At 46.1% G+C, this 27,332-nt stretch overlaps 2 protein-coding genes across 2 annotated transcripts; both read left to right on the top strand.

Annotated features, from left to right (window-relative positions):
• Positions 1-1,167: 1,167 nt before the first annotated feature.
• Positions 1,168-7,478, top strand: Krt25 (keratin 25). The gene is made up of 8 exons (XM_055620076.1): positions 1,168-1,584; positions 1,899-1,981; positions 2,757-2,913; positions 5,326-5,487; positions 5,574-5,699; positions 5,828-6,045; positions 6,709-6,776; positions 7,125-7,478. The coding sequence occupies exons 1-8, from the start codon at positions 1,168-1,170 to the stop codon at positions 7,232-7,234; spliced, it is 1,341 nt and encodes a 446-aa protein (XP_055476051.1). The 3' UTR covers positions 7,235-7,478.
• Positions 7,479-21,644: 14,166 nt separating this feature from the next.
• Positions 21,645-26,777, top strand: Krt24 (keratin 24). The gene is made up of 8 exons (XM_055620127.1): positions 21,645-22,220; positions 23,288-23,370; positions 24,116-24,272; positions 24,529-24,690; positions 24,779-24,904; positions 25,540-25,757; positions 25,995-26,077; positions 26,674-26,777. The coding sequence occupies exons 1-8, from the start codon at positions 21,645-21,647 to the stop codon at positions 26,775-26,777; spliced, it is 1,509 nt and encodes a 502-aa protein (XP_055476102.1).
• The last annotated feature ends 555 nt before the right edge of the window (positions 26,778-27,332 follow it).

Genomic DNA, 27,332 nt, shown 5'->3' with positions numbered 1-27,332 from the left:
GGAAAGGGTATTCCACCCCACTAATCACATGGAAGCTCCAGGGGGGAAATGTTGGTCAAGGGGCACAAAATTTCAGTTAGGAGAAGGATTATACAATTAGGTGACTACATTAAAAAACAATGAATGTTTTGCTTGAAAACTGCTGAGTGCGTCCTAAGTGTTCTCACTGTAAAAATATGAGAGAGGAATGAATATGTTAATTAGCCGGACTTAGTCATTCCGCCGTGTGTGTACGTAATGAAACAGCACATTTTACATTGTCCTTTACATGACATTTCAAACTGTCATTTAAATGCGGGTTTTTCGTATTTAGGGTTTTCAATAAATATACTGAAACCCATACCCAATAGTTAGTTAGCCTTCCATGGCTTTCCCCTGAGCTAAATAAACCTCACACCGAAAGACAGACGAAGTTGCTCCTTCCAAGCTAGCCTCGAATTTCGTGGGGTCAGGAAGTAAGCTGATGTCCTTCCAGACTCCCACAAAACATAACAGCAATTAGGGGGTGTGTTCCTAATTACCAAAATGGATGAGAGGAGAGGACAACTATGCTCGCTCCTAAGCGTCAACAAAGCACGCGTCAGCGGGGTGGAAGCTGGTTTCCCATCGGAAATCGTCACGCGAGGAATTCAGAACAAGCGGACCAACCACGACCCAGTGGCTGAAGGACCAGACTGGAAAATTATGGCTGCTGCTCTTCTCAACCGAGGGAAGGAAGAACTGGAGAACCAAAGCCGACTCTCAGAAACTTCAGAACCTGCCTTGGCGGGACAGCCCAAAACTCCCCGATGCCAAATTTCCTGCTCTGTGACAGAGCCAGGAGCGTTATCTGCTTAGGCTGGAAGTGAAGTATGACTCACTGGCAATTTCAAATTGTAATAATGAGCCTGACGTTGCTCCGCCCAGATCCATTTCTCAGATAAACACCAAGCTAGGGGCAACTGCCCTTCTGCAGAAAGGAACCCAACAAAGTCACTAATTAGAAAAAACCATCCAATTACGCTAACTTGCTGAGGCTGGCAAGCCAGGCTTTCCCCTATGTAGGCAGAATTTCATAGGACACCCTGGAGAACTGTCTATAAAAAGACAAATGAAACCATCGGGGTCAGAAGGCACTCCATTCTGACTCTCAAGAACACAGTTCTGTGACACTCCTGTCCCGAGACCATGTCTCTTCGCCTTTCCAGCGGATCCAGGAGATCCTATGCCCGTCCCAGCTCAGGGTCGCTCAGGGGAGCCAGCTTTGGGGCTGGGAATACTTGTGGCGTCTCAGGCATTGGAAGTGGCTTCTCCTGCGCCTTTGGGAGCAGTTCCACGGGAGGAAACACAGGGGCGGCCAGCTCCTGTGCCGGCTTCACTGTGAATGAGGGGGGCCTCCTCTCCGGCAACGAGAAGGTCACCATGCAGAACCTCAATGACCGCCTGGCCTCCTACCTGGAGAACGTGCAAGCACTGCAGGAGGCCAACGCTGACCTGGAGCAGAAGATCAAGGGCTGGTATGAAAAATTTGGACCAGGCTCCTGCCGGGGTCTCGATCACGACTACAGTAGATACTTCCCCATCATCGATGATCTTAAAAACCAGGTAAGAAATTATATTTTTTTTGCAGTCACATATATGTAGTTTGCTATCTGATCTCTTTTACTGAAAAAGTAAAAAACATGCTGCATCTTTATCTGTGGTGTTTTTGACCGCATTTCACTTTAGCCTTGGAAATAATCATGAGGTAGATTCAAGGGCTTAACCTCGTGTTAAGAACGCCCTCGGCAGATAGCCAAGGGTGTTAATTTTTATCATTGGTGTTTTTAACATTAAAAATAAAACGTTGCCTTTTTTAATTATTGTGATAAGTGGCCTTGTAAAAAAAAAAAAAAATAAGTCAAACTCCCAATTTCCAGATCATCACCTCCACCACCAGCAATGCCAACGCTGTTCTGCAGATTGACAATGCCAGGCTGACAGCTGATGACTTCAGACTCAAGTAAGCCACCACAGGGTGCAGGGAATCCATGGGAATTCCTGCCGTCTTCATTCAGATTTCTCTTTAATCTCCCCATCAAATACTTAGTCACTCTCCCTCCAGCACTGGAAGGCACTTGGATCTAAAATAAGCAGGATGAACATGGGGGTGGGGGCGGGTGGAAAGAATGTACAAGCTAGAGGATGGGAGAAACACCGTGAAAAGCGGCTGTATTCACATCCTGGATGAGGCTACAGTTACCTGAACAAAGCCAAGCCAATGAGATCAGTCAAGACCCCAGCAGCCAGTGACGATTGGGCTCTGGGTTAAAAAAAAAAAGACCTGAAAATGGGAGGGAGGGGTCATGTTGGGGGTTAGCCAAGAGAAGTCGGAGTGGATAGCTAGGGAGCTAGGGGTATAATCAAGACACACACACACACACACACACACACACACATATATATATATATATATATATATATATATATATATATATATATATATCTTAGATCCTTTTACAAAAAAAGGAAGAAACAGAGTTTTATCACTTGCCTATACATTGGCTAGTTTTAGTGATTGTTTTTAAAACTAGTGCCCAGTAACCTACTTTCTTTTTTTGTCAAATGCCTCTCACATTAAAAAAAAAAAAAAAAAACGGTAAGTAAGTGCATAATAGACTTCACAGAAGTCACAAAAGTGGCCAGACTCGCCACCTCAGAAGTCCCGAGTATATCCGTGGCTGGCGATGGTCTCCAGCCGTGTGACCGACTGAAGGAAATCCCTGACCCTCTTGAAGGTATGAGAATGAGCTGGCTCTCCACCAGAGCGTGGAGGCCGACGTCAATGGGCTGCGCCGAGTTCTGGATGAAATCACCCTGTGCCGCACTGACCTGGAGATTCAGTATGAAACCCTGAGCGAGGAGCTGACGTACCTCAAGAAGAACCACAAAGAGGTAAGGGCCAACGGGCTGGCTCGGCTCTGCTTCTGCGTGCGGTCCGCCTCTCAGCAGCTAACACCCCATTCATAAAGCAAGAGATTGGTCTAAAGACTCCCTGTGAAGCCCTCAGGAGGCCAGCTTGCCTTTGCAGGTGTTGAGTTTGCCTGCATATATTCGCCCTTTTTCTTGTGCCCATTTTCCCAAGGCTGGGGCCAAGAGCACGCTTTCCAGAAAAAAAAAAAAATCGGGCTTCTAAGATCCGTGGCCGGCTGTCATTATAGCTGAGTTAAGTGGTCTACTTAGACAATTATATGCAATTTGATGACATGAATGTGCTTTAAAGGCCAAAACTGGATCTAATAGCAGCGCGCATTAACTTCATACACTAAGTATACAGTCTGAATATTAATATATTCCTTCTTAAAATAATATCTGCATTAATTCTTCGGAAAATTCCAAGCCATATCTGTTGATGGTATTCACCCTCCCCCCCCCCCACCCTCCCCTCTTTCTGTCCTCTCCACCTCCCACCTCCCTACCCACCCCACTTTGATTTTTCTTCTCCCCCACCCACATAAGGCCAATTTACGTTGCTTAATGACTCTTGGAAATGGGGGCCTGGAGTTCAACACCAACCAGGGGTCACATCACTGGAGAAAATCGACTCTCCCCCTCCCAGCTGCTAGCAAGTGCCAACAGCCCCTCAGCAGGGGTAGGATTTTATGCCCAATTCTCCAAGTCCTCCCTGCTTGAGCCTGTGCAAGTCTCATGAATGCTGTCACTGTCCCGTGAATTCATACACACAACTGCCCTGCTGTGTCCAGAAATCACTGCTTCCCTGGCATTACGGCCCACCTCGGCTTCTTCCGAGCTTTCTGTCCTTTCTTCCACAAATATTCCCGACCGAGCCTTGAGGGGAGGAGGAGTGTGATATACATGTCCCTTTTAGCACTTAAAATAGTGTTAATGGACACAATGATAAAAGTGAAGCTACAATTAAACTGTAGCAGCTTCAACCTCCAGGCACGTAGCATCCTTCTGGAGTGCTCACTTGACTGTGATGCCATTGTTGTTACCATCAGTATTTTCTGTTCTGAAAAGATGGAGAGAATGTCTTTTAAATGTCTTTGGTATTTTTTAACTAGTCGAAGATATCATGAGCCCACATGTGACTATGATCCATGCTAGTTACACAATGAATTGGTGATGAATTAGGAGAATTGTTTTTTAGACACCTTGCTTATGGAAGGCTCCATAGATTTCCCTTTGCTGTCATCATTTTTTTTTTTTCTTTTCTTGAACTGGTGAAGCTTTTACTAAATCCTGTGGTCTTTAAAGCCCCACGCAGAGACAGTAATACAGAGTCTATCAGAGAGTTAAGAGGACCGCCTGGGGACCAGCTTCACGGAGGCCAGGAAGCTGCCCTGATTTTTGGGAGCAGAAATTCTGCAGCAGACGGCAGGAAGGTCTCTGCTGTTTCTGTTTGCATAGACTTGGCAGGGAGACCTGCTGTGTGTACTCTTAGAATCACCTCAGCCGAGGGCACGCCACACAGACAGAATACTGGGTAGTCTTTGACAGCAGACCAGACTCCTGCTCTCAAGACGACAGGGATCATGATAAGCAGCATTCATGTGTCAAACAACATTGCAAAGCCACAGTAGTATCCCTAATCCTTCCAGTTCTCTTAAAACCACCCAGAGAATTTTTTTTTTTTTTTTTTTTTTTAGTTCGCTTCAATTTTCAGACAAATCGTAACTCCCCCCAAATTTATATAGCTACAACTGGCCAGGACCAGAAAGCACAAGGAGATCTGTCTGACTGAAAAATCCAGAAGGGGTCTTTTTAATGAGTGTGTAAACTTAACAAACAGCTGATCCTTCCTTCCCTGGACACCCACACTTGTTTATCTATTTAAATGAGTTATCTGAACTCACCCTCCAGATTATACTCAGGCTGTGTGTTCCAGGGAGCAGCTGAGGGCTGAGAACGTTCAAGGTGGCCTCTGCCTGATCAAAGAAGACAGACCGAAAGTGCTGATTTAAACAATCCAAATAAGAGCCGGAGGGCAACTCTTTTAAATGGTTTAAGCACTTGTGTTTGGGAAGGAATGAAGGCTTATTCTGAGCAGCAGAGCTAAACTGAGGACCTGCAGCCCCCGGGAGCTGCAACAATAGTCAGTATTAAAACAATACTAAAGGGCTCTGGACCCTTTAAGATTCTTCCGGAATGAAGCAGGCTACTCGAAGAGGTAGTATCTCCACCGGCCTCGAGAGGTAAATCAAACGGATAGGAGCTATAAAAAATACGGAGAGATGGTCGCTGCAGAGCCAAGGAGGGAAAACCAGGACAAGAATTCTGCCAACGCTAGGCTTAGACACCCTCAAAGTCTGGCTTGACTTCAGCTCAACACCTGTGTGTCTCCAGGAAATGCAGGCCCTGCAGTGCGCGGCCGGGGGCAACGTGAACGTGGAGATGAACGCGGCCCCTGGCGTGGACCTCACCGTCCTGCTCAACAACATGCGAGCCGAGTACGAGGCTCTGGCCGAGCAGAACCGCAGGGACGCCGAGGCCTGGTTCCAGGAAAAGGTAACTCTGACCCGACGCCACCATCCCCAAAAGTCTTAGTGTTGTTCCCATAACTAAGACCTGCCCCCTCTCGGATGCCATTTCAGAGCGCTTCGCTGCAGCAGCAGATCACCGAGGACGTGGGCGCCACCACCTCCGCCAGGAATGAGCTGACGGAAATGAAGCGCACGCTCCAAACCCTGGAGATTGAACTGCAGTCTCTGCTGGCCACGGTCTGGAAGGAATTTCCTCCCTCTCCCTAAAGTTGTTACAAATTTCGAGTCCTGCGCCATGACGCATGGCTAACAAGTAACCGAGCGTCTGTGCCTCCCTATCACCCTCTCTGTGTTCTTCCCGACAGAAACACTCCCTGGAGTGCTCCCTGACGGAGACCGAGGGCAACTACTGCACACAGCTGGCTCAGATCCAGGCGCAGATCGGCGCCCTGGAGGAGCAGCTGCACCAGGTCAGGACGGAGACCGAGGGCCAGAAGCTGGAGTACGAGCAGCTGCTGAACGTCAAGGCCCACCTGGAGAAGGAGATCGAGACCTACTGCCTCCTCATTGGAGGAGATGAAGGGTAGGTACCTCCGTTTGTATGGGAAATGCCCTGTGCGTTCTGCTCGCCCTGTCCGCCTCTGCCACATCGGTGGATTCCAGCACCCGGAGTAGAAAACTATCACAAAGAAAACACTGTGCTGGGGGTGGACGTGCACGGGCCTCCCCCTTCGTCTTCCTCTTAAGGGGCAGCAGCTACTTGCACAGCCTTCGTCCTGCAGTCAGCATTGGACGTGACCAATGAGATTCAAGGAGAAATGTGTGTGGGTTCTATGTACAAAGTACGGAGTCCTTTCGATGGCCTTTGAACACGTGACTCGGAATCCATTGCAGTCCTAGAACCTGTCTCCCCTGAGCCTGAGGGGTGACTATCCCCAAATGCACTTAACAGTTAGATCTGTGACCAGACTGTGACCATGAACAAATGTGGCTGTCTCTGTTACCACGGATGCCGAGTGTTAGGCATCCCACTTAACCCTGATTCGAGAAACGAATCAGCAGCATCTGGCAAAAATCCAACCCCAGGAAATGAAGATTAAACTATCGCTCCTTGACATTAAAGTAGAGCCGTTTCGGCTGTCACCCACTGGGTATTATGTTCTCGAAAGAGCAGAAGAAATTCTCACACTGGCTCTCGAACAGAAGGGTTTCCTCTCCACCTCACTCTTTTGTGGTGTTTTCGCAGGGCTTGTAAGTCTGCGAGTTACAAGTCTAAAGATTACGGAGCTGGGAATGCCGGAAGTCAAATCAAAGGTAAGGAAAACGAAACTCCGTTCTTGGGTCAGCCTACCTTACTTCAAGTACACAGATTATTGTCTATGCTACAGTCAGACTTGGAGCAGGAAATGGCTGCATGCTAGGTGTCTAACTTTAGACGTGTTTGCTTATTTTTAAAACAAATGTCAAAACGCCACCATGATCTGGCCTAACCAAGCAATCAAAAGTCACCAAAGATGAGTCAAGTGTGCTTGCTACATACTCTAACCTATTTTAGAGAGAGAGAGAGAGAGAGAGAGAGAGAGAGAGAAGCCTTCTTATTCCTTTATGTAACTTCTTACTCATTTTCTTCTCGCGCTTTAAAATCTAACTTGGAATTTTCAGATTCAGCCAAAGCCATAGTGGTGAAGAAAGTTCTGGAGGAGGTGGACCAGCGCAGCAAGATATTAACCACAAGGCTCCACTCCCTGGAAGAGAAACCTCAAAGCAATTAAGGAAGATCATAAGCAAAAAAAGAAAACACGCCTCAGAGAAGACAAGGTGTGAAACACGTCTTGGGAAACAAGCAAGCCCGTGGAAAAATGTCTGTCCTGTCGTCTCCTGTTCCTTTCTCCTTTCGAGCCATCAGCAACGGAACTCCCCACCCGTCTGGAGAGCTGTCACTTGTGGATGTGAGGGGCTCACCTGATTACCCCAAAGCCATCTGTTAACAGTTCTTTACACTCAATAAACCTTCCTTGAGCAATTCATCTCTAGTGGCTGGCGTTGTCTTGTCTTTGAAAGGTTCGTGGCAGAGCTGCCGAATGTGAGCGGCTAGCAGCTTGGGAATTACGTGAAAAGTTTCTAAACTAATTAAGAGGTCTTCCCCTTAGGTTTTTCACAGGGATCTCCAGACAAGGTCAGAGAGAATAGAAGTGCTTCCACGGGCACATTAATCAGCCCCGCTTTGACATCAGATGCCTAGGACCTGTCATAACTGGCAAATGTGTGCCCGGTGCATTCTTCCGTCTGTAACTGGGACTAAAGAAAGCATTTGTTTCCAAGTATAAAGATGAAACAAGTTGTTGCAAAGTGTCCAGTGAGGTTGACATCCAGTAAGTGCTAATTTGGGTTCAATTTCAGTACTTAGAGTGATTTGCTTTTCAAAAACTACTGCCCTTGTAAATGTATATTAAAACAGCATTCCAAATATAAGAGAAATTAGGGCAAATGTTGGCTTAGAATCCAAATTATTTTAATAGAGCCTTGTGGTTCTGTGGCTGCTCTTTTAATATTACATCATAATGGGCTTCCTTGTGACATTTTTGTGCTCGTAGGTCATGCATTTTGATCATATTCCCAGTACACTCTCTCGTCCCCTCCACTTCTGATCCCCATCCTCTTTCCAATGAGTCCTCCTTCTATTTTCACATCTTGTGTGTGTGTGCATGTGTATACATGTAATTGTGTGTGCATTGTGTGAACGCATGTATGTGTGTTTGTGTGTGTGCTGTGTCTCTGTGTGTGTGTGTGTGTTCCAAAAAGTTTCACCATTAAAGTTGCTTACGGGCGAGTAGACATCTTACCAATACAACACTGAAGAAAACCCCTCTTCTTCACCCCCACCCCCATCATCCACCCCTGCTTTAAAAAGGATTTTAACTACTTAGAATCCTCAGGGGTGGATGGGGCCTCTCATCCATTTGTCTTTAGGGTTATATCATAGCAAATATAAGTCTTAACGCTCAATAAAGAGAAACACGTTAGTCGGGGTGTTGAGTGTTTTGACATTGCAGTGTGATGCTGTGATCTGCAAATGTGTTGGAGTGTATTCATGACCATCCTCCCACTCATGTAGCCACAGGTCAGATCTGCCGGTTAGGTGACCTGTAAAAACTTGATTTTCTCGAATCAAATGTAGCCGCTTATACTTAGCTGAGCCTTGTCTCTCTGTGGATGGATTCTCTACATTGTAATCCACTTGGGAAATTTTACTTGGGGCTTTGTGGAAAAGCATCAAACAGAAAAGATGATGATAATGTTTAAGAACACAGTAATTACCCCTGAGTTACTTTTGTGATTATCTGATTCAATCTTACCTATATAAGATACAATCTTAGCTATAAGCCACTAAAGCTGGAATACAAGGTTATATTAAACAAAAACATTACAATCTCAGAGAAAATCCCACTTCAAAAAATATCTCATGATTGTTAAGAAATGCTGGAAGCAACCTACATCCCTCTCTCTGCCTACCATCCAGTCCTCCTTCATTATCTACACTGATGCTCCCAAATGGAAATCTGTATATAACTATACATTTACTGTCACAAACCTATGTGGCTAAAAGGGCATTTTTAAAATATATGCAAATAAATTATACACAGTGGTCTGCTGAAATGCTTTTACCATCTCCTGAGAGATTTCTGAATATCTCTTCTCAACTCCTCTGATTCCATTACTCTCTAGCATGATATCAGCCAAAAAAAATAATAAAATAAAATTATATATATATATATATATATATATATATATATCATAGAAATTGTCAAAAACTACAAGATAGGACTTATATCTCCCTTGAACACACATGTTCGCACAGATCACAGCCTTCCTAACACCCTCCAGTGGGTTTCTACCGCAGATGGCACAAAACTTAAGCATCTCTCACGTCTCCTTATTTGGCAGCTCTTGAGAACACGGTCTGCTGGGTTTTATCCACTTGGCTGTGTAAGAAGGCGTGCTTGCCTCAGGGCCATCGAGGAAAGATGCTTGCCAGCAAGCCTAATGAGCTGAATTCGATCCCTGAGACCCACCCGGCAGGAGAAGACCAACTCGCGTGTGTGCTGTGGCACACGAAAGTACACACACACACACACACACACACACACACGTGGTGGGAGTTTCGGTTTCTTTAAAAACTCATGTTATGTAAACATGTCTTTTCTTTTAATGCTGGGTGTGGAATATGGGGTTGCTGCAGATTGCCCACAGCGGCCGACTATGTGCCTGGTACAGGCTCTGAGAGGGGCATGGTCTTTGCTGGCTGTGGATGGTTTAATTCTGGGGACCCTGTTCTTGCAGTCTCCTAGCGGGTCACACGTGATGTGTGTCACGTCATGGCCTAATGTTTACTGGCCAATAAAACTGTTTTCTTGGGTTGGATGGATGGCTCAGTGGTTAAAAACACTGCTTGATCTTTCAAAGGACACATACACACTCTCACAGCATCATGTCCTCTTTAAAACAGAAAGTAGAAGAGAGTCAGCAGGAGAGAAAAGGGAGAGAGAATAAAAGTTGCGAATTGAAGCAATTAAATTCGAGTCATGTGTGTGTGTGTGTGTGTGTGTGTGTGTGTGCGTGTGTGTGCACGCACGTGAGTGTGTGTACATGGAAATGCCATTTTGAAATGCAATATTTTAAGTAATTAATAGACAGTAATTAAATTTTTTTTGTCTTAGCTGCCGTTTGGTGCCACCTGCTGTCTCGAAATATAATTACATTAGCCCGTCATCTCCAGGGCTCGGTGCAGAACAGAAGCCAAGAAACTATTGCTGTGGCCTAAATTCCCCACAGTGCCCTAAGACACGAAGGGTTTTCATTACACTTGTCATATGTGGCCAATGAACCCGCTGAACTTTTCACTGTGTGAACTTGAGAGCAGATCTATCAGCAAGCGATAACGGGATCCCTGAGAGAGGAGCCCATGCTGCGCAGGAGCAATTCACAGACTTAGAATGCTCACGAAGCATTGCCTCACAGCCAGCCTAGCTGGGAAGCAAAGCAAAGCAAATTTAAACAAGAAATGCCGTTTTCAGTACCAAACCAGCCCTATTTGTTGAATGAGGGTGGATACTCACTTTATCAAGAGAGTAGGGAAAAGACACCGACACCTAGCCAGGATGGCCAGTGAGCTGGCAAAATCATCAGAAGACTAATGCACAGCAGGCTCCAAAGAATGTTTGCTAGGGCCAGTGAGTCCCCCGTCTAGGAGTCTGCCTTTACATAATCAACTATTAATAGCTGTCTATTCTTCCTGGCCGCTTTATCATAGTGAAGCCTCAGACACACTATGATATCCACCGACCAAAGTGAATAAGCGCAGTTTAAGAAGCAGGAGCCAAACATCTAGGGACCAGCATGCAGCTTGTGAGGATGTCCACGTTCACCCGTTACCTGGAAAGGTATCAGTCGTTCACCGAGAAATGAAGAGTGGAGACCCAGCATGGCACAGCTTTCTAAGAAAACAACTGCACACGTGTTCCACACATGCTCATGAAGATAAAATTTACAGAAACAATAAGCATAAATGTTTTCCCAGTGTTGGGTATGTTGAGGTAGTGAAAATACGAGGGACAAGATGGCTCAGCAAGTAAAGACACCGGCCACCAAGCTTAACAACATGAGTGCAATCTACACGATGGAAGGAGAGAACTGACTCCCACAAGATGTCCACACACACACACACACACACACACACACACACACATACAAATAAACTGCTTTTGTTAATATTTTCTCAGATAATATATCCTGACTATAGTTTCTCCTCCCTTCTACTCCTCCCAATTCCTCCCTGTCCCCCCTCCCCTGCAAATCGCCTCCCTTTCTACCTCTCATTAGAAAATAAGAGGCTTCTAAGAGATAACAACCAAACATGACAAGATAGAATATAAGATGAAGCAAAAAAACTATTATATCAAAGTTAGGCACAGCAACCCAACAGGAGAGAAAAGAGCCCCAAGAGCGGGCACAAGAGTAAGAGACTGTTGCTCACGGTCAGGTGTCCCATAAAAATACAAATCTAATAGCTCTACTACAAACACAGAGCAGACCCCTGTAAGCCCTGTGCGTGCTGCTCAGTCTCTGTGGCCTCATACACACCTAGCTTAGTTGGTTCAGAGGGCCTTGTTTTCCTGGTATCCTCCATCCCCTCTGGCTCTTACAATCTTTCCACATCCCCTTCTTCCGGATTCCCTGAGCTCTGAGGGGAGGGATTTGAAAGAGAACTCCCATTTAGACTCTTTCCTCATAATGTCTGACTGTGGATCTCTGTGTCTGTTCCCGTCTGCCACTGGAGGAAGCCTCTCTGATGATGACTGGGTAAGGCTGAGGACCAGATGGAGTACAGCAGCATGGACTGTACACAGGTCCTGCCTCCGACATGACACACTGCCCACGCCTGACTCTGGGGAATGAGATATACAACGCTTAAAAAAATAGTTCGTTTTCTTGAGTCTCTTCCTAAGACCTCTGTGGCTCATGCTGTCCCTGGAAACTTGCTGAAGTACACAATCTGCAGCCACCAGAAATCATTGAAGTCCATGATCCATGCTTCCCCTGGCTGCTATGGGCAAGAGAGCTTCTTTTGCCCTGGAATGGATGACAGCACACTCATAACTGAGAGTGAGAGACACTGAAGGCTTCTGTAACAAAACACTCACACACCCCCCCCAAAAAAGAGAAAGAAATAGAAAAAAATAAACAGTCCAGACAGGAAGCTGTTGAAGAGAGTTCTTAAGAAGCTGTGATAAAGACGCTGAAGTGTAGCTCTTCAAGCTGATGGTTCTGGTGGGTGATGGGGAAGGATTCCGTTCTTTGTAAGGGGCTGGCCACAGGGAGCTTGAGCATGCTCCAGTGAGTATGTGGACAACATAACCTGGACGTGGTAGACTCCCCTAATGCTGCAAAGGCCACAGTGCTCCCAGGCATGAGGGCCATGTCAGCGGTCAGCCCAGGAACTCTGGAGAGACAGTTTGTTGGTCTTAGTTTAAACCAATGAGTCTCAGCCTTTCTAACGCTGTGGCCCTTTAATACAATTCCTCATGTTGTGGTGACCCTCGACCAGAAAATGATTTTTTTGTTGCTACTCCCATAACTGTATTTTGTTTCTGTTATGAATCACGACGGTTAAATATGTAATGTGCGGGATATTTATATACAACCCCTGTGAAAGGGTCATTTGACCCACCTGGGGTCATGACCCACAGGTTGAGAACGGCTGGTTGTCAGGGTTTTCTGCAACAAATCAAGACAGCGGGGGACTAAAGTAAACACATCTTCACATGTAGAGGCACTACACGGCCACAAGGATGCAGAAGAACCCAGAAAATAGGCTCTGCCAGAGAGACAAGAGAAGGTATCAGAGACCTGAAGAGACAAGAATAATTGAAAATAATCACCTCCAGGAAGCTCAGCACACATTGGAAAAACGATAAATGAAATGAATAATAAATGACTGTAATGAGACAATTGACAACGGATTGATTTCAAAAAGTTAAACAGAAAAAGGCAAGGAGCTGAGAAAAGCAATTAACAAAATGAATGAAAAAGCCAATATCCAAGGCCAGTCTGGTCTACAGACTGATTTCCAGGAGAGCCAAGACTACACAGGGAAACACTGTCTTGAAAAAGAAGAAGGAGGAGGAGGAGGAGGCGGAGGGTGAAAAAAGGAAAGAAAGAAAAAGGCTAACATGCTAATCTCCAACATTGACAGCAGAATTGATTAAGAAGAAGACTCCATGAGCTCCAAGTGGGTTGTTTGAGAATATGTGGTTGGAGAGAAAAAGAGAATGAAAAGGAATGAAGAAATACACAGAACTTAGCAGGCATGGTGATACACACCTGTAGTCTCAGTTCCAGGGAGTCAGTGCTGGGAAGCTACATGCAAGTCCTGGGGTAGCCTGGTCTACAGAGTGAGTTGAACACCACTCAGGGCTATAACGTGAGAGCCTGCCTCAGAAAAATAGAGGCAGGGAAGGAGACAGACAGGTAGAGCGAGAGAGGGACAGAGACAACGAAAATGAATGAGCAGGCAAGATTGCTCAGCAGGTAAAGGCTCTTGCCACCAAGACTGACAACCCGGGTTCAATCCCTGAAGAAAGGCACAAGGTAGAAGGAGAGAACTGACTTCCTGCCAGCACTGTAGCACTCATGTACCCACCTGACACAAGTACACACACACACACACACACACACACACACACACACTTGAATAAAAGGAACAAATAAGAGAGGAAACAGAAAAAGAGGAAGGTAGAGAAGGAGAGACAGGAAGAGAGTGCTTAAAGAATTTATGTGATAGCACAAAAAGCAAATGTCTGCATCATTCACGTTGGCACTCAAATGGGAGAAAAGAGACAAGAAGATGTGGAAAACTTGCCTAAGGAATAATAAAAGGGCTGGAGAGATGGCTCAGCGGTTAAGAGCACTGGCTGCTCTTCCAGAGTTCCTGGGTTCAATTCCCAGCAACCACGTGGTGGCTTGCAACCGTCTGGAATGGGTTCTGATGCCCTTTCTGTCAAGCAGGCATACACGAAACACACATAAAAAGATCTTTTTAAAAGGAATAATAAAACAGCAGGAAAATCAAAATAAAGAAAGATACACATGGTGGTTTGAGTAGGTGTAGCCCCCACAGACTCGCGTGTTTCAGTGCGGGGCCATAGGCACTCTTAGGAGATGTGGCCTTGTTGCCGCAGGTGTGGCCTTCTGGGAGGAAGTGAGTCACTGGCAGGGCAGGCTTTGAGGTCTCCTATGCTCAAGCCCGGCGTGATAGACACTCTCCTTCTGCTGCCTTCGGATCAAGGTGTAGGACGCTCAGCTCCTTCTCCACCGCCATGTCTGCTTGCAGACTGCCATGCCTCCCGCCATGATGAGAACGGACTAAACCTCTGAACCTGTAAGCCAGCCCCAATTAAATGTTTCCTTTATGAGAACCACCATGTTCGCGGTGTCTCTTCACAGCAATAAAACCCTAACTATGACAATATGCATATCCAAGTGACAGAAAGTCAAAGGGCTCCAGCTAGGGTCAATGCAGAGAAACAAGGCTAATCTCATGTAAGGGCACCCAGTGTGGGCCCCTGACGGATGTCTCTGCACTCTCACAGACCACAGCAAAGTGGGATGATATATTCAGAGGATTTGAGGCCGGAGTGGGGGGACTCCCCAACAAGAATGCTGTACCCAGAAAAGATGTCCTTCTGAGCGAAGGGGACGTGAGTACATCCCTAACAAACAAAAGCCAGGGCTGTTCATCTCCACTGACCTGTCTTACAAGAAATGCTCAAGGGAGCTCTGCAGCCTGAAAGAATAGGACACTGGTGAGCGGCACCGCAGCTTCCGGAAGTCTAAGCACGCTTGCAAGTCAGTCGGTGCTCAAGTGTTTTAGGCTCTAAAAATGTAATGGGAGAGAGTAAGTCAATTGCAGCTTCAGTTCGAAGGGAAAAGACAAACAGCTGGAAATAGCAAGCAAATGACTTCCAAAGTGATGAGAAGTATAAAAGCTGGGAAGCGTAACATCCCAGGCCCTAAAGATAGCAAAGAGCAGAGTTACAGCACTGAGGGTTTTATTCTCCTTTGCTGTTGAAGTTAAGTTGCTATCAGCCTGTAATGTATTATCACCTAGAAGATGTTTCTCATAAGCCTCATGGTAAGCACCAAGTGGAACTCTATAGCTGAAAGAACCCCCCCCAAAAAAAAATCTTAAAAAAAATAAAATAAAATGCATGGAATCAAAATACAAAAGCAGGGAACATCCCTTAATCACAAAGGAAGACACTGGGAGGAGAGAAAAACAAGGAATCAGTACACAACATATTGAAAACAATTAACAAAATAGTGGCAGCAAGAACTGACCCAACAATGATGTCCTTGAAGTTAAGTGGACTCCACCCTCCAGTCCTCTCAGTGCCTGGAGATGCCAGAAGAAGACATCAGATCCTTTGGAGCTAGTCTTGTAGGTAGTTGTGAGCTGCCTGACATGAGTGCTGGGAACCAAGCTCAAGTTCTCTGAAAGAGCAGCATGTACTCTTCATCACTGAGCCATCATTTCTGCAGCACCAAGACTCACTGTAGAAATAAGAACACACATCAAGAGAAGGAGAAGGGATGGAGGGGAATTCCCCATGCAAAGGAAAGCCAAAGAGAGCAGGAATAATTATATGTAAATAAAACCAGCTTCAAGTCAAAAGCCGAGAGAGAGAGAGAGAGAGAACAGAGTTTGGGGAAGGGAGAAAATCACTATATAAAAATAAATGAACCCATTCAGCAAAAAGGTGCAGCAATTATAAATATATGCATCCAACATCAGAGACAATATATAAAGTATGGTGGTATAAGAAAAGGGAGCTCAACATCCAAACAGAAAATCAATAACCAAATACATAACAGCTTCCATCAGATAGAGAGCCTACACACCTCCTCAACCATGCCTGGAATGTTCTCCAGGATAGCTCAGTCATTGGGTCAACGAATTCAGAAAGACTGAAACTGTACAAAGCACTTTTCCAATCACAACGGTGTAAAACTAGAAATCAGTTACAGGGGGAACACTGAAAATTTTACAAATATGTAAAAATTAAATCACATGTTCCCAAACAACCAATAAATTGGCAACTAATTTAAGAAGGGAAATTAAACATTTTTTAGGACAAAAAAAAAAAAAAAAAAAAAAAGGAAATACAATACTTTAAACCCTTAGAGATCCAGCCAAGGTAACAGAAAAGTTTACAAGTACTTACATAAGGAGAGGCCTGGTTGTGCATGCCAAATCTAAAGCCAGCCTGGGCTACATAAGTCGTCCCAGGCCAGCCTGAGCGATCCTGAGAAATTTCTCTCAAAAGAGGTGTCAAGATTGCTCAGTAGGTAAGGGTTCTTGCCTACTACCTAGAGGGATGACCTGATTTTCATGCCCACAAGTTGTTCTCTGGCCTACACACACACACAAGTACACACTCTCACACGGACACACGCACACGAACACACAAACAGGCCATGGCGATTGAAGTACACACACGCATATATACCTACATATACATCCACTCAGCAATTATTTCATTCAAAAAATGGGGGGAAAAAATACCTCAGATAAAGACCATGAAATCAATCAGGCCTTAAGATATTAGTAAAATAAGAACTAAGTTCAAAGTTAGCAGAAGAAAGTAAACAACAAAGATCAAAGATGAAACAGAGACCAGAAAAAAGATGGAAATGATCGACAAGAGCTGGCTATGGCTCCTTTACCACAGAGCTTGTCAACTGTGCACAAAGCCCTGGCTAGAGCCTCAGAGCTGCATCAAATGGGGACCGCGCCTGCCTGTAATCCCAGCACTTGGGAGGTATAAGCAGGAGAACCAGAGTTCGGAGGTCATATGTGGATACACTGAAGATTCAAGGCCAGCCTGGGCTACATGAGACCATATCTCCAAAAATGTTAATTGATTAATTAAATTGTTAAAAAACGAATGAAATTAATAGCTCCCTTTCTTAGAGGATAAAAATCAACTAACTAAAGAAGACTCAAGCAAAGAGAGAGAAGGAATAAGGCTACAAGAAAGCACAGAGGTGAAGGAGAAATAGTCACAAGACGGAATATCTGCTCTCTCTTACATTTTTTAAATTTTTTTTTATTTTGTGTGTATTGGTGCTTTGTCTACATGTTCATCTGTGCGCTATGTGCATGCACTGCCCACAGAGGCCGGAAGAGGACATCAGATCCCGTGGGACTGGAGTTACAGGTGGAGCCTGGAGCTATCCTAAGCAGCGACTCTGCACAGAAGCCGGCCCGGTGATCATCCCCCATCCCCTGCTGCGCTTTTCCTTTTCCTGTACCGTTCGCCACCCAAAGCTCTAGCAACAGTCATCAATTACTCTGACTGCAGATACTCCTGTTACCTAACTTGATCATATGCCTTGTTTGAGAGACACATACTAGGTATTCTCTGGGACAAGAAGGAAATATGAGTTCCATTCTCAGCTGTACAAACATTCGTCATAAGCAATAAGCCATGCCCATCAGCATGTCAGTTTCTTGCTGATCTAAAAACATGCAACACATTCAGCCGAAACTTTAAAAACTAATAATAAAATTAAAGCACCCAGCGTCAATTTGTCAGCAATAACCAAATAACGATGGTTACTATTTGCAAGCCATTCAGCAAAGATTATCTGCAGTAAAAAGTGTCATTTATACAATTCTTACCTGGTCAAAATAGCATACAGCAAAAGGGCAGAGCAGGTGCTGACAGCCTTGTCATTTGTGGTTTGTTCATCTCTTCTGAGCTCTCGGGTAGCAGACAACTCCAGGCTAGCTGCCAGACACCCAGAAGGTCACTTCTGAATGGCCTAGCCTACTGAACACACACTGTGTTCTTGGAGGTTCCGCTTACAGTCGAAGGAAATGCCAAGAACTAATTTATCTTTGGCAGGTCCTTACTGAAAGTACATGGAGTGTTACAGCTGAGGGTATCTGAAAGCACTGGGGAATAATGTTTACTAACAAATATGATGCTTAAGTCCAGAACAGAGTCGTAATTAAATGTGTAGTTAAAAGCCTTTAATCTAATAAATACACTAGACAATTTGCAAATCACTGAGTCAAGATTAGCCTCCTGGAATACATCCGCTTGTAAGAAGAAAAATGAAACAGATATAACTGAAAGAAGGTGTGAAAATGCTTTTAAGGGAGACTAACAGAAAAGGAAATCCTGCAGACTGTGTTCATTTCTACACTGACTCATTACCCAAAGCGTTGGAGATAGCAATGGCTGTTTTAATCCTAAATGCCTGTCCCACTGGGGTCCATTCTAAAAAGACCCAGGGAAGTATCTACCAAGAACTTAACTTGAGAGATGGGGATATGGCTCCATGGATAAGGAGCTTGTTACACAAACATGAAGACCTGAGTTCAGATCCCCTAAAACTACACAAAAGCCAGGCACACCTGTGCACACTTGTAAGCCAGCACTGGCAGACAAAGACAGGTGGATCCCAGAGCCACACAGGGCGACCAAAGTGGCTGAAATGGTGAGCTCCAAGTTCAGTGAGAGACTCTGTAATCATCATCATCATCATCATCATCATCATCATCATTATCATCCTCATGCAGAGAAACAGAGAGAAAGACTTTCTGAAGTCAGCCTCTGACCTGGACATACTTCTGCACAGTTGATTGCACAAGACACACACACACACACAATGAGAAGAAAAAAAAAAAGAAAACTTAAGTTTGAAAGTCAATTTAAAGGACAAATAGGAAGAAGTTAAAAAGGTTGATCAGTGGTAGAACCGTGGCCAGCATGTGCATGCCTGGGTCGCTAGGCTGGAGCCCCAGCATTGGAAATAAAGAAAGAAGACAAAGAAGAGAGAGAAGGAGGGAGAAAAGGAGGGAGAGAAGGAGGAAATGAGGGAAGGAAGAAAGGAAGGAAGGAGGGAAGGAGGAAGAGAGACATGGAAGGGGGAAGGAAGGAGGGAGGGAGAAACGGAGGAGGGAAGGAAAGAAGAAAAAAGCGAGGGGTACTAGCATTACAAACCATATCATATAGAAAGCTAACACAAATTTAAAAGAACACTTCCACCATACTTCCTCAGTAAAAATGCAAATGTTCCGATATCCCAAAAAACAACTTAAATGAAGGCATCAAAAACCTCCAGCCCAGAAAACAGCTACAGAAAAAGCCACAGAGGTGAAATTCAATCCCTTTGAATGCTATCTTTCTCTGTTCTCTCACATAAAGCTCTCTGCTCTGGGCTCTTGGCCTTCTAAGTTCCATCAGATTTTTTTTTAATACAGGGTTTCTCTGTGTAACAGAGCCCTGGTTGTCCTGGACTTGCTTTGTAGACCAGGCCAGCCTCCAACTCACAGAGATCCACCTGCCTCTGCCTCCTGAGAGTGCTGGGATTAAAGGCGTGTGCCACCACACCCGGCTCCATTGGGTTTCTTTCACTTCATGCTTGTTCTCTTTCGAATTCTCCTTAGCCCAATTTATCAGAGTAGAAAGATTCATAATCTACAAAGGGAGAAAAACTTCCTCTCACTTGCCAATCCCTGTCTTTGATCCCCTGAACCCATGTTATAAGCTGGGCGTGGGGAAGTAGAGGCAGGCAGATCCCTGAGGCTTGCTGGCTAGCCAGTCTAGCATGTATGCATACACACAAACACACACACAATAGAGGTAATTATCACCTAACTTACTAAGAAATACACAATAGAATCAGCTCAAGGAAGAAAGCTGCGTAGAGATTTTAGCATGCACATCGTTTAAAAGACCACCAAGGTAAGGGAGAAAGTTTCAAATGTGAAAACTCAGTTACTTGAGTACAAAGCTAAGCATACCTTTGGGAAAATGACACCTTTTTTAAGACTGTGCTAAAATGTGCACATAAAGCCTAGCGTCGCAGTCACCTGCTGTATACAGTTCAGCGGTGTTACACGCACTCACATCGCCTCTGCAACTGGTCTACTGCAGCCTTGCCACATTGCCAGGCTCAGTCTCTACCAACTCAGCAGCCGCTGTCGCGCTCCCCCACGCCCCCCAGGCCTGGCACCCCCACTCTACTGCCCACGTGTATGGATTTGGCTCTTCCAGGAACCTAATACAAGTAGGGTCAAACACTACATTTTTAGTTTTCATTTGCTTATTTTGTGTCTGTATGTGGGCACATGCTGTGGTGACTTGGGAAGGTCGTGTGACAATTTGCAGGAATCAAGTCTCTCCTTCCACTTGGGTCCAAGTATCAAATTAGAGTGGTCAGACTTGGCAGCAAGCTGAGCCATCTCAACACCCCCATTTCTAGTGTTTCAGAGCGACGCTTTTAAACCAGGGGAACTAGTAGCCAGAGTAATGGCTACCACAAACGGATAGAACGACAAAGCAGAAAGTGAACAGCGGAGGTTCCAGAATTGAAGATGCTAAGATACACTGAGTTGTCAGGGTTTAAGGTCCTCTTTTTCTAAATATTCTGTAGACAAAAACAGGAAGAAAAAAAAAATCTAAGCAATGACTGAACAGAATCGAACAAACTCCATTTCCCCATGTGTAAAATGGCTCCTTTGTATATTAACGATGGCTTCAGATTTCGCTTTCCAATCGCCCTCAAAAAAGAGTCAGGAACAGTAAACATCGGTTCCTCTCCATTTCTTAAACCTTGATTGTGAAGAACGAAGTTGCTTATCACCATCCCCGTGAGACTAGAGCAGAGGGCTGGAGCTGGAGCTCAGTTGGCAGTTTGCTTCCCTGGTGAATGCAAAGCCCTGGGTTCAGTCCCCAAGCCAGTATAAACCTGAGATGGTGGCACGGGCCTGTCATCACAGCCCAGAGAAATTAGAGGCAGGAGGATCAGCAATGCAAGGGCTTCCTTTCTGGCCTAGATTTTACAAGCCCTGATCTCAAGGTGGGAAGCGGAGAAAGGAGGACCAGAGTTCAGTCAGAAAGATAAGCACGCAGGAGGCATTTGCAGCCTCTCGCTGGTCCAGGCTGGGACCATCTGACAAGCCTCGTCTGATCGCTCTCAGTTTGTATCTGCCCGAATGAGCGAGCACGTCCCTGAGGGCCAACACTACTCACCGGGAAGTGTGTGATTAACTTTTCTTATCAACTGTGAAAAACGCATCAATTCGTCCTAAGTTACATAGAAAGCAGTGACCAGATCGAAAAGGGGAAAGCTTAGTGAAATGCAAAGTCAGTGCCGATGCTAACCCTAATTTTTGAATTTGACAATAATACAACTGAAAAGCTACAAGTTGGGAAGTGTCCCCCCCCCCATCCCACAGAGGGTTTCGATTACATCTGATAATCCCAGGATATGCTCTGCCACTGGGAAGTCATGGAATTATATTTAAGGAATTACCAGTCATCAAAACCTCTCCAAGATTAGAACAGTAATGCTGAGTACTTTTTCTGGCTCCACCTTATTTTTTTTCTCCATGTCTGACCCAGCCTCATAAAACAAGCCAGTAGGGTAGGTTCATGGAAAATAAATTATCCAATTAGGGATTAGCAAAACTGTAACAGGGATTAGGAAATGGCCAGGGAAAAGGAACACCCTGCTGCCGTGTATATAAGGGCCAAAAAGGCAGACGAACAGGCCGCTCACTCCACCTTTCCCTGACACCAGAGACAGCTCAGTACTTGCAGTAGCATCATGTTTTGCTCAGTTCAGAGAGGGTCCTGCTCCTCCTCCGGGGCCGTGGGCAGCAGGGTGTGCGCTGGCGGAAGCGCCTTCAGCGGTGGAAGTAGCTGTGGGCTTGGGGGAGGATCTGCCCAGGGCTTCCAGCAAAGCAGCAGCAGCTGGAGCCTCAGTGGGGGCACCAAGGGTGGCTTCGGAAGTGGCCTCGGAGGGGGCTTTGGCAGCTGCTCGGTAAGGGGTGGATTTGGAGCGGCCTCTGGCTTTGGTGGAGGTTCCGAATTCTGTGGGGGCTCTGGCTTCGGCGGGGGTTCTACCGGAGGCTTCTGCAGCTATAGAGGTAGCACGGGAGGCTGCCTTGGTGGTGTCGGTGGCGGCGATGGGGGCCTTCTCTCTGGAAGCGAAAAGCAAACCATGCAGAACCTCAACGACCGTCTGGCCAACTACCTGGACAAGGTCCGAGCCCTGGAGGAAGCCAACGCGGAGCTGGAGACGAAGATCGAGCAATGGTACAGCAAGCATGGGTCTGGAAGAGGCGCATCCAGAAGAGACTACAGCAACTACTACCGGGTCATCGAAGACCTGAAGAACCAGGTGGGGCTGCACAGCTGGGCTCCTGTGATGTGCCTTTCGTTTTTATTCAGGTCGTACGCTCTAATGAAACGGTTTTTACATTTATGCGTGTGTGTGTGTGTGTGTGTGTGTGTGTGTGTGTGTGTGTGCATGTGCGTCCAGAGAAGGGGCATGCGTTAGCACAAGCCTACCAGGCAGGTCCCAGGGATCAAACTTAGGCCTGCAAGTGCCTGCACATGCTAAGCCATGGGGGGAAGGGGGGGCCTGTGATGAGATCTGACGCCAATGAATTATTCATGTATGCAAAATAGGTCCTGCTGAGTCTTATCGTGCGGAAGACAGACAACAATAGTATTCTGTCTGAATCTCAGATTTGAGTTTTGAATTCATACCACGCCAGACAGCCAGCTGACAGGTGTCTGTTAGAGGAGGGGTGGTACCGAGGGGATAATTAGGGTGACCTAATTGTTCGTGACTCATTCTCCACAGGTTAGGACATTTTTTTGTGTGTCTTTCTGGATTCATTGAGAACAATTTTTTTTCTTCCCAGAGAATCTGGTGAAATGTTGTGTAAATGTCATGAAACTGAAAAAGTTTCAGCCTCGGTTTCGTGAGATGGGTAGTTTTCAGGGAAACTGTGTTCGCACTGAAACCTTGAGTGGGTGAGGAAATTAATGCTCTTCCTATCAGCAAAGATGGGCAGAGGACAGAATTCTGCAAAACGCTGTCCTGTGTCCACCCCCAAAAAACACGTGAGCTGTTTGCTGTTGCAGAAGGATGTGGTGCCGAGTGTTTGTGGGCCGCTGCTAAGCCAGTCTGCAGGTTAACCCACCTTTCAGAGTTGATGATGTGTGGTTAAGGGCACTGACTGCTCTTCCAGAGAGCCCTGCAGCTCACAGCTGTCTGCAGCTCCGAGATCTGACAGCCTCACACAGACATACACACAGGCAAAACACCAATGCACATAAAATAAAAATAAATATTAAAAAAAAAAAAAAAGAGTTAATGACATAGGAGATGTCTACCCTCCCAGGCAGGCGTCAAAAGAAAAAGAGTCACCTTGTAACTCAGTCTTCCTTCTTTCCTAGATCATTTCAGCCACCAGTGAAAATGCCAGAAAGACTCTGCAGATAGACAATGCCAGACTGGCTGCGGACGACTTCAGAATGAAGTGAGAGACGCAAAGTACTCGAAAACAAGTATTATAGGGAATAAGACATAGTCCAATCACTGAGGGGGGGAAAAAAACCCTTTGGGAAATCATGACCTAAATTCAGAATTAAACCAGAAGTAAATTTGGCTGGTTTTCTTCTATTGTTTTACTGTTTGTTTGGTTTGGGGGTGTTTTGTTTTGTTTTGTTTTGTTTTGTTTTGTTTTGTTTGAGACAGAAACTTGTGTAGCCCAGACTGGAGTCAGATTCATTATGTAACTGAGGCTGGCCTCTAGCTCCAGAGTGCTATGTCACAAGAGTACCTGGGTTCCCCCCACCACCACCAGTAAACTTTAGAGACTATTGTTAGAAGACAAGAAAGGGAAGGGAAAGGAAAGGAAGGAAAAAGGGAAGGGAAGGGGTAAAGAAAGGGAAGGAGAGCAGGACATTAAGGTTGATAACTTAAAAAATACTGTACATGACTAGAGCTAATATTAAAAAATTACTTTTCTTTTTAAGATTAGAAAAACTTCATAGAAACCTCAGACAATTTCATTTATCAAAATAGTCAGGGGTGGGTTGGGACCGAAGCTTAACAGTTAGAGCAAAGGCCCTCCCTAGCAAAGGCCCAGGGCCCAGGGTTCCACACAGAAAGAGAAAAAAAAATGAACAACAATGCTCCAAGGTGAAAACTTTTCCCAAGGGTGTGAAAAAGGAGGTGCTCCAAGACGTGTCCCCTCACCTGCCTTCCTGCCACCCCTCCAGGTATAAGCATGAACTATCGCTCCGGGGGGGTGTGGAGGCCGACATCAACGGCCTTCGGAAAATGCTGGACGACCTGACCATGACTCGCTCGGACCTAGAGATGCATGTCGAGAGTTTGACTGAGGAACTGGTCTTCCTGAGGAAGAACCATGAGGAGGTAGGAACCGGCCCCGCATCCCCAAGCACCTCTGCCATCCGTATTTTCCACCATATCTGGTCTTCAAAAGTAAACCCAGGTTGACCAAGAGGACTCCCCGCATCCAATGGCCGGAAGAGCTTAGTAACGAGCACGTGGCATCTTGGAGTTCCTCCGGGCTGTCATGGGTTTTGAATGTTTGCAGTGACACCCGCATTAGACGGTTGCGGCTTTCCGTTCGCCTCACTGTGGTGCCTTTGTCGTCCCTTCACGCTAGGAACTGAAGGGCATGCAAGGAGGCTCAGGAGGGGACGTGACAGTAGAAATGAACGCTGCCCCGGGAATAGACCTGACCAAACTACTGAACGACATGCGGGCTCAGTACGAGGCGATGGCTGAGCAGAACCGCCTGGAAGCTGAGAAGCAGTTCAATGAGCGGGTAGGGGTTGCACCGGATGCCTAAACCCGAAGTCAAGCTCAAGCCGCCGCCTCTGCTCCTAGGACAACTCTGCCTTATTCCCATTTAGAGCGCATCGCTGCAAGCCCAAATCTGCACCGATGCAGGGGCAGCCAGCTCCGCCAGGAATGAGGTAATGGAACTGAAACGCACCGTGCAAGCCCTGGAAATTGAGCTTCAGTCCCAGCTGGCCCTGGTAGGTCCTGACAGTTGTCTGTCAGTCTGTTTCAAATCTCCAACGAAGAGTTAAGCAGATGAGTTGTCCTCCTTCGCCATGACCCCCCCCCCCCCCCCCACTGAGCGTACAAAGACAGGAAAAGGGAAACCCTTTTGTGTGCTGGAGAGCACTAAAAAAAGTCAAGCATGCGGCTCTCCCTCTCCGGCACTGGAAGATGACTCCATGGGGAAAGTGCTTCTGGCTGTGTCAGTGTGAGCACCAGCTTTTGGGTCCCCAGCATCGCTGGGAAAGATCGGGGGGGGGAGGGGCACATGGTACCAGGTGGACCCGTGACTAACCTAGCCAACCTCACTAACCTAGTGAGAGACCCTGCCTTGAAATATCGAAGACAACAAAGACACACCTGTCACCTTCCGTCCTCCACATGTCCACGCGCACGTACGCACACACACAAGACAGCTCTCTCTCTCTCTCTGTTTCCACTAAAGATGTAATCTTAGTCGTGCCAGGGAAAGTTAAAAGAGGCAAAGTCAAGGCCGCATAGATTATGCCCCCAGCAGAGGAAAGCACACCCTCCTGCAAAACCGGACCTGTTTCCAAATGGTCTACTGACTTGTCATCGACATGAATTTTTCTTTTTCTCTTTGCCTTAGAAATGCTCCCTGGAAGGGACCCTGGCCGACACAGAGGCAGGCTATGTGTCTCAGCTGTCTGGGATCCAGATACAGATTAGCAGCCTGGAGGAGCAGCTCTGCCAGATCCGAGGCGAGACCGAGTGCCAGAACGCCGAGTACGAACACCTGCTGAACATCAAGACACGCCTGGAGGAGGAGATCGAGACCTACCGTCGCCTGCTCAACGGGGAGGGAGGGTGAGCGAAGGCCGCCAGGGAGGGTGAGCGAAGGCCGCCGAGATGCACCACTGGAGCTTAGGAAATCAAAGCGGGGAGGGGGGAGGGGTCAGACGTGTGCACAGAGCAATCAGGTAAGAGCCCCGTCAGAAGGCACCCAAAGCCACACCCTGGGGTGTGGGGTGGGGAGGGGCTGGAGGACTTCTCCCACCTTGGCAAACTGCAAAGTAAAATGTCATCCTTTCTTCTTACCTACAGTGGATACGATTATTCAAACTTAATATCCAAGCATATGGTATTGAGTGACGCAAGATCGGGGATCGGTTCTGACCAAAGAAAAGGTAGACACTTTCTGAATGTTGGTGACAACGTTACCATCTCAAAATACTTTTTAGTGGATTGTTACTAAAAAGTATTTTACAATGAAAGGCTTGCTTTACTTGTCTGTTTTTACGGCTGGGCTGGGAAATGGCTTAGGCAGAATTGCTTCCCTTGCAAGCAGAGGGACCTGAGTTCAACCCTCGGAACCCATGGGCGGGAAAAACAGCCAGGCATTTATGGACTGGTAATTTCAAGGCTAATGGAGGTGAAGACAGGGAGATTTCTGGAGCTTTCTGACTGGCTAGCCTGGCTCATTTGGCAAGTTCCAGGCTAGAGAGAGACCCTGACTCAAAATAAAAATAAAAGAAAATGAGGTGGATGTTACCTGGGGAACCACAGCTGAGGTTGTCCTTACTTGCACACGTCCACACATACACGCACGTGCCATGCATGCCCACAGCTACACATGTGTGTGCGCACACACTAAAAATAAATAAATGATAAAGTGTCCACAGTCGCTCACAGTATCTTACTGGGACAGAGCCTGGTCAGCAGTCATGGAGTTTCCCCTGCTCTGGGTCTCAGTGGCTGACCTTGTGGGTCCCGTGATTTTCAGATCCCAGCAAGACAAGAGTGACGAAGACCATCATAGAGGAGGTCGTGGATGGCAAAGTTGTCTCCTCTCAAGTGAGCAACATTTCCGAGGTGAAAATAAAGTAAACGGTTTCCAGATCTGCGGAGGGCCGTCTATCTGAGGAAACAATTGAGAGGGAAGCCAGCCCGACAGCCTGCCCCGGTCTGACCACTGCGCTGGCTCACTCCCAGAAAAACCTGCTATCCAAAATTAGCTGGCCAGCCCGTTTTCTGCATCCTCTTATATTCTTATTAGAACATTCTTTTAAAAGTAGAAAGGAGAGATTGGCTTTGACTGTTTCTGTGCTTCAATAAATATACTTTTGCAAGCTAACAAATGAAGCCATTCTTGGATTTTTTTTTTTCCCTAAAAAATTTAATATCTTACCCAGGGCCGGAGTCATGATTGATGGCTCATGATTATGTCACTAACATTAATTCATCACTTATTTGATGACTCCCTTATTAAGTGAAGATTTCAGCCATTTTGCATGTGGGTTTTAACATCACCCGAGAACAGAATGGCACCATGCTAAAAGTAGACATCACTGTCCCTAACACTGTAGCCAACAAGTCCAGCTCGCCAGACAAGGACAAAAGTTATTACAATGATCAACTTATACTTCATCAATGCCTATTTCT

The sequence above is a fragment of the Psammomys obesus genome, unplaced genomic scaffold, assembly GCF_907164565.1.
Source record: "Psammomys obesus unplaced genomic scaffold, mPsaObe1.curated_primary_1811, whole genome shotgun sequence".
Lineage (NCBI taxonomy): Eukaryota > Metazoa > Chordata > Mammalia > Rodentia > Muridae > Psammomys > Psammomys obesus.
This window is presented reverse-complemented; position numbering and strand designations above follow the sequence as displayed.

What these genes read in the sequence shown, in the direction of transcription:
- Krt25 (XM_055620076.1), top strand. Translation starts at nt 1,168, where the DNA reads ATGTCTCTTCGCCTTTCCAGCGGATCCAGGAGATCCTATGCCCGTCCC. An exon ending in TCAAGAAGAACCACAAAGAG is followed by an intron (nt 2,914 to 5,325) that starts GTAAGGGCCAAC and finishes GTGTGTCTCCAG; the next exon opens with GAAATGCAGGCCCTGCAGTG. An exon ending in AGGCCTGGTTCCAGGAAAAG is followed by an intron (nt 5,488 to 5,573) that starts GTAACTCTGACC and finishes ATGCCATTTCAG; the next exon opens with AGCGCTTCGCTGCAGCAGCA.
- Krt24 (XM_055620127.1), top strand. Translation starts at nt 21,645, where the DNA reads ATGTTTTGCTCAGTTCAGAGAGGGTCCTGCTCCTCCTCCGGGGCCGTG. An exon ending in TCGAAGACCTGAAGAACCAG is followed by an intron (nt 22,221 to 23,287) that starts GTGGGGCTGCAC and finishes CTTCTTTCCTAG; the next exon opens with ATCATTTCAGCCACCAGTGA. An exon ending in AGAAGCAGTTCAATGAGCGG is followed by an intron (nt 24,691 to 24,778) that starts GTAGGGGTTGCA and finishes ATTCCCATTTAG; the next exon opens with AGCGCATCGCTGCAAGCCCA.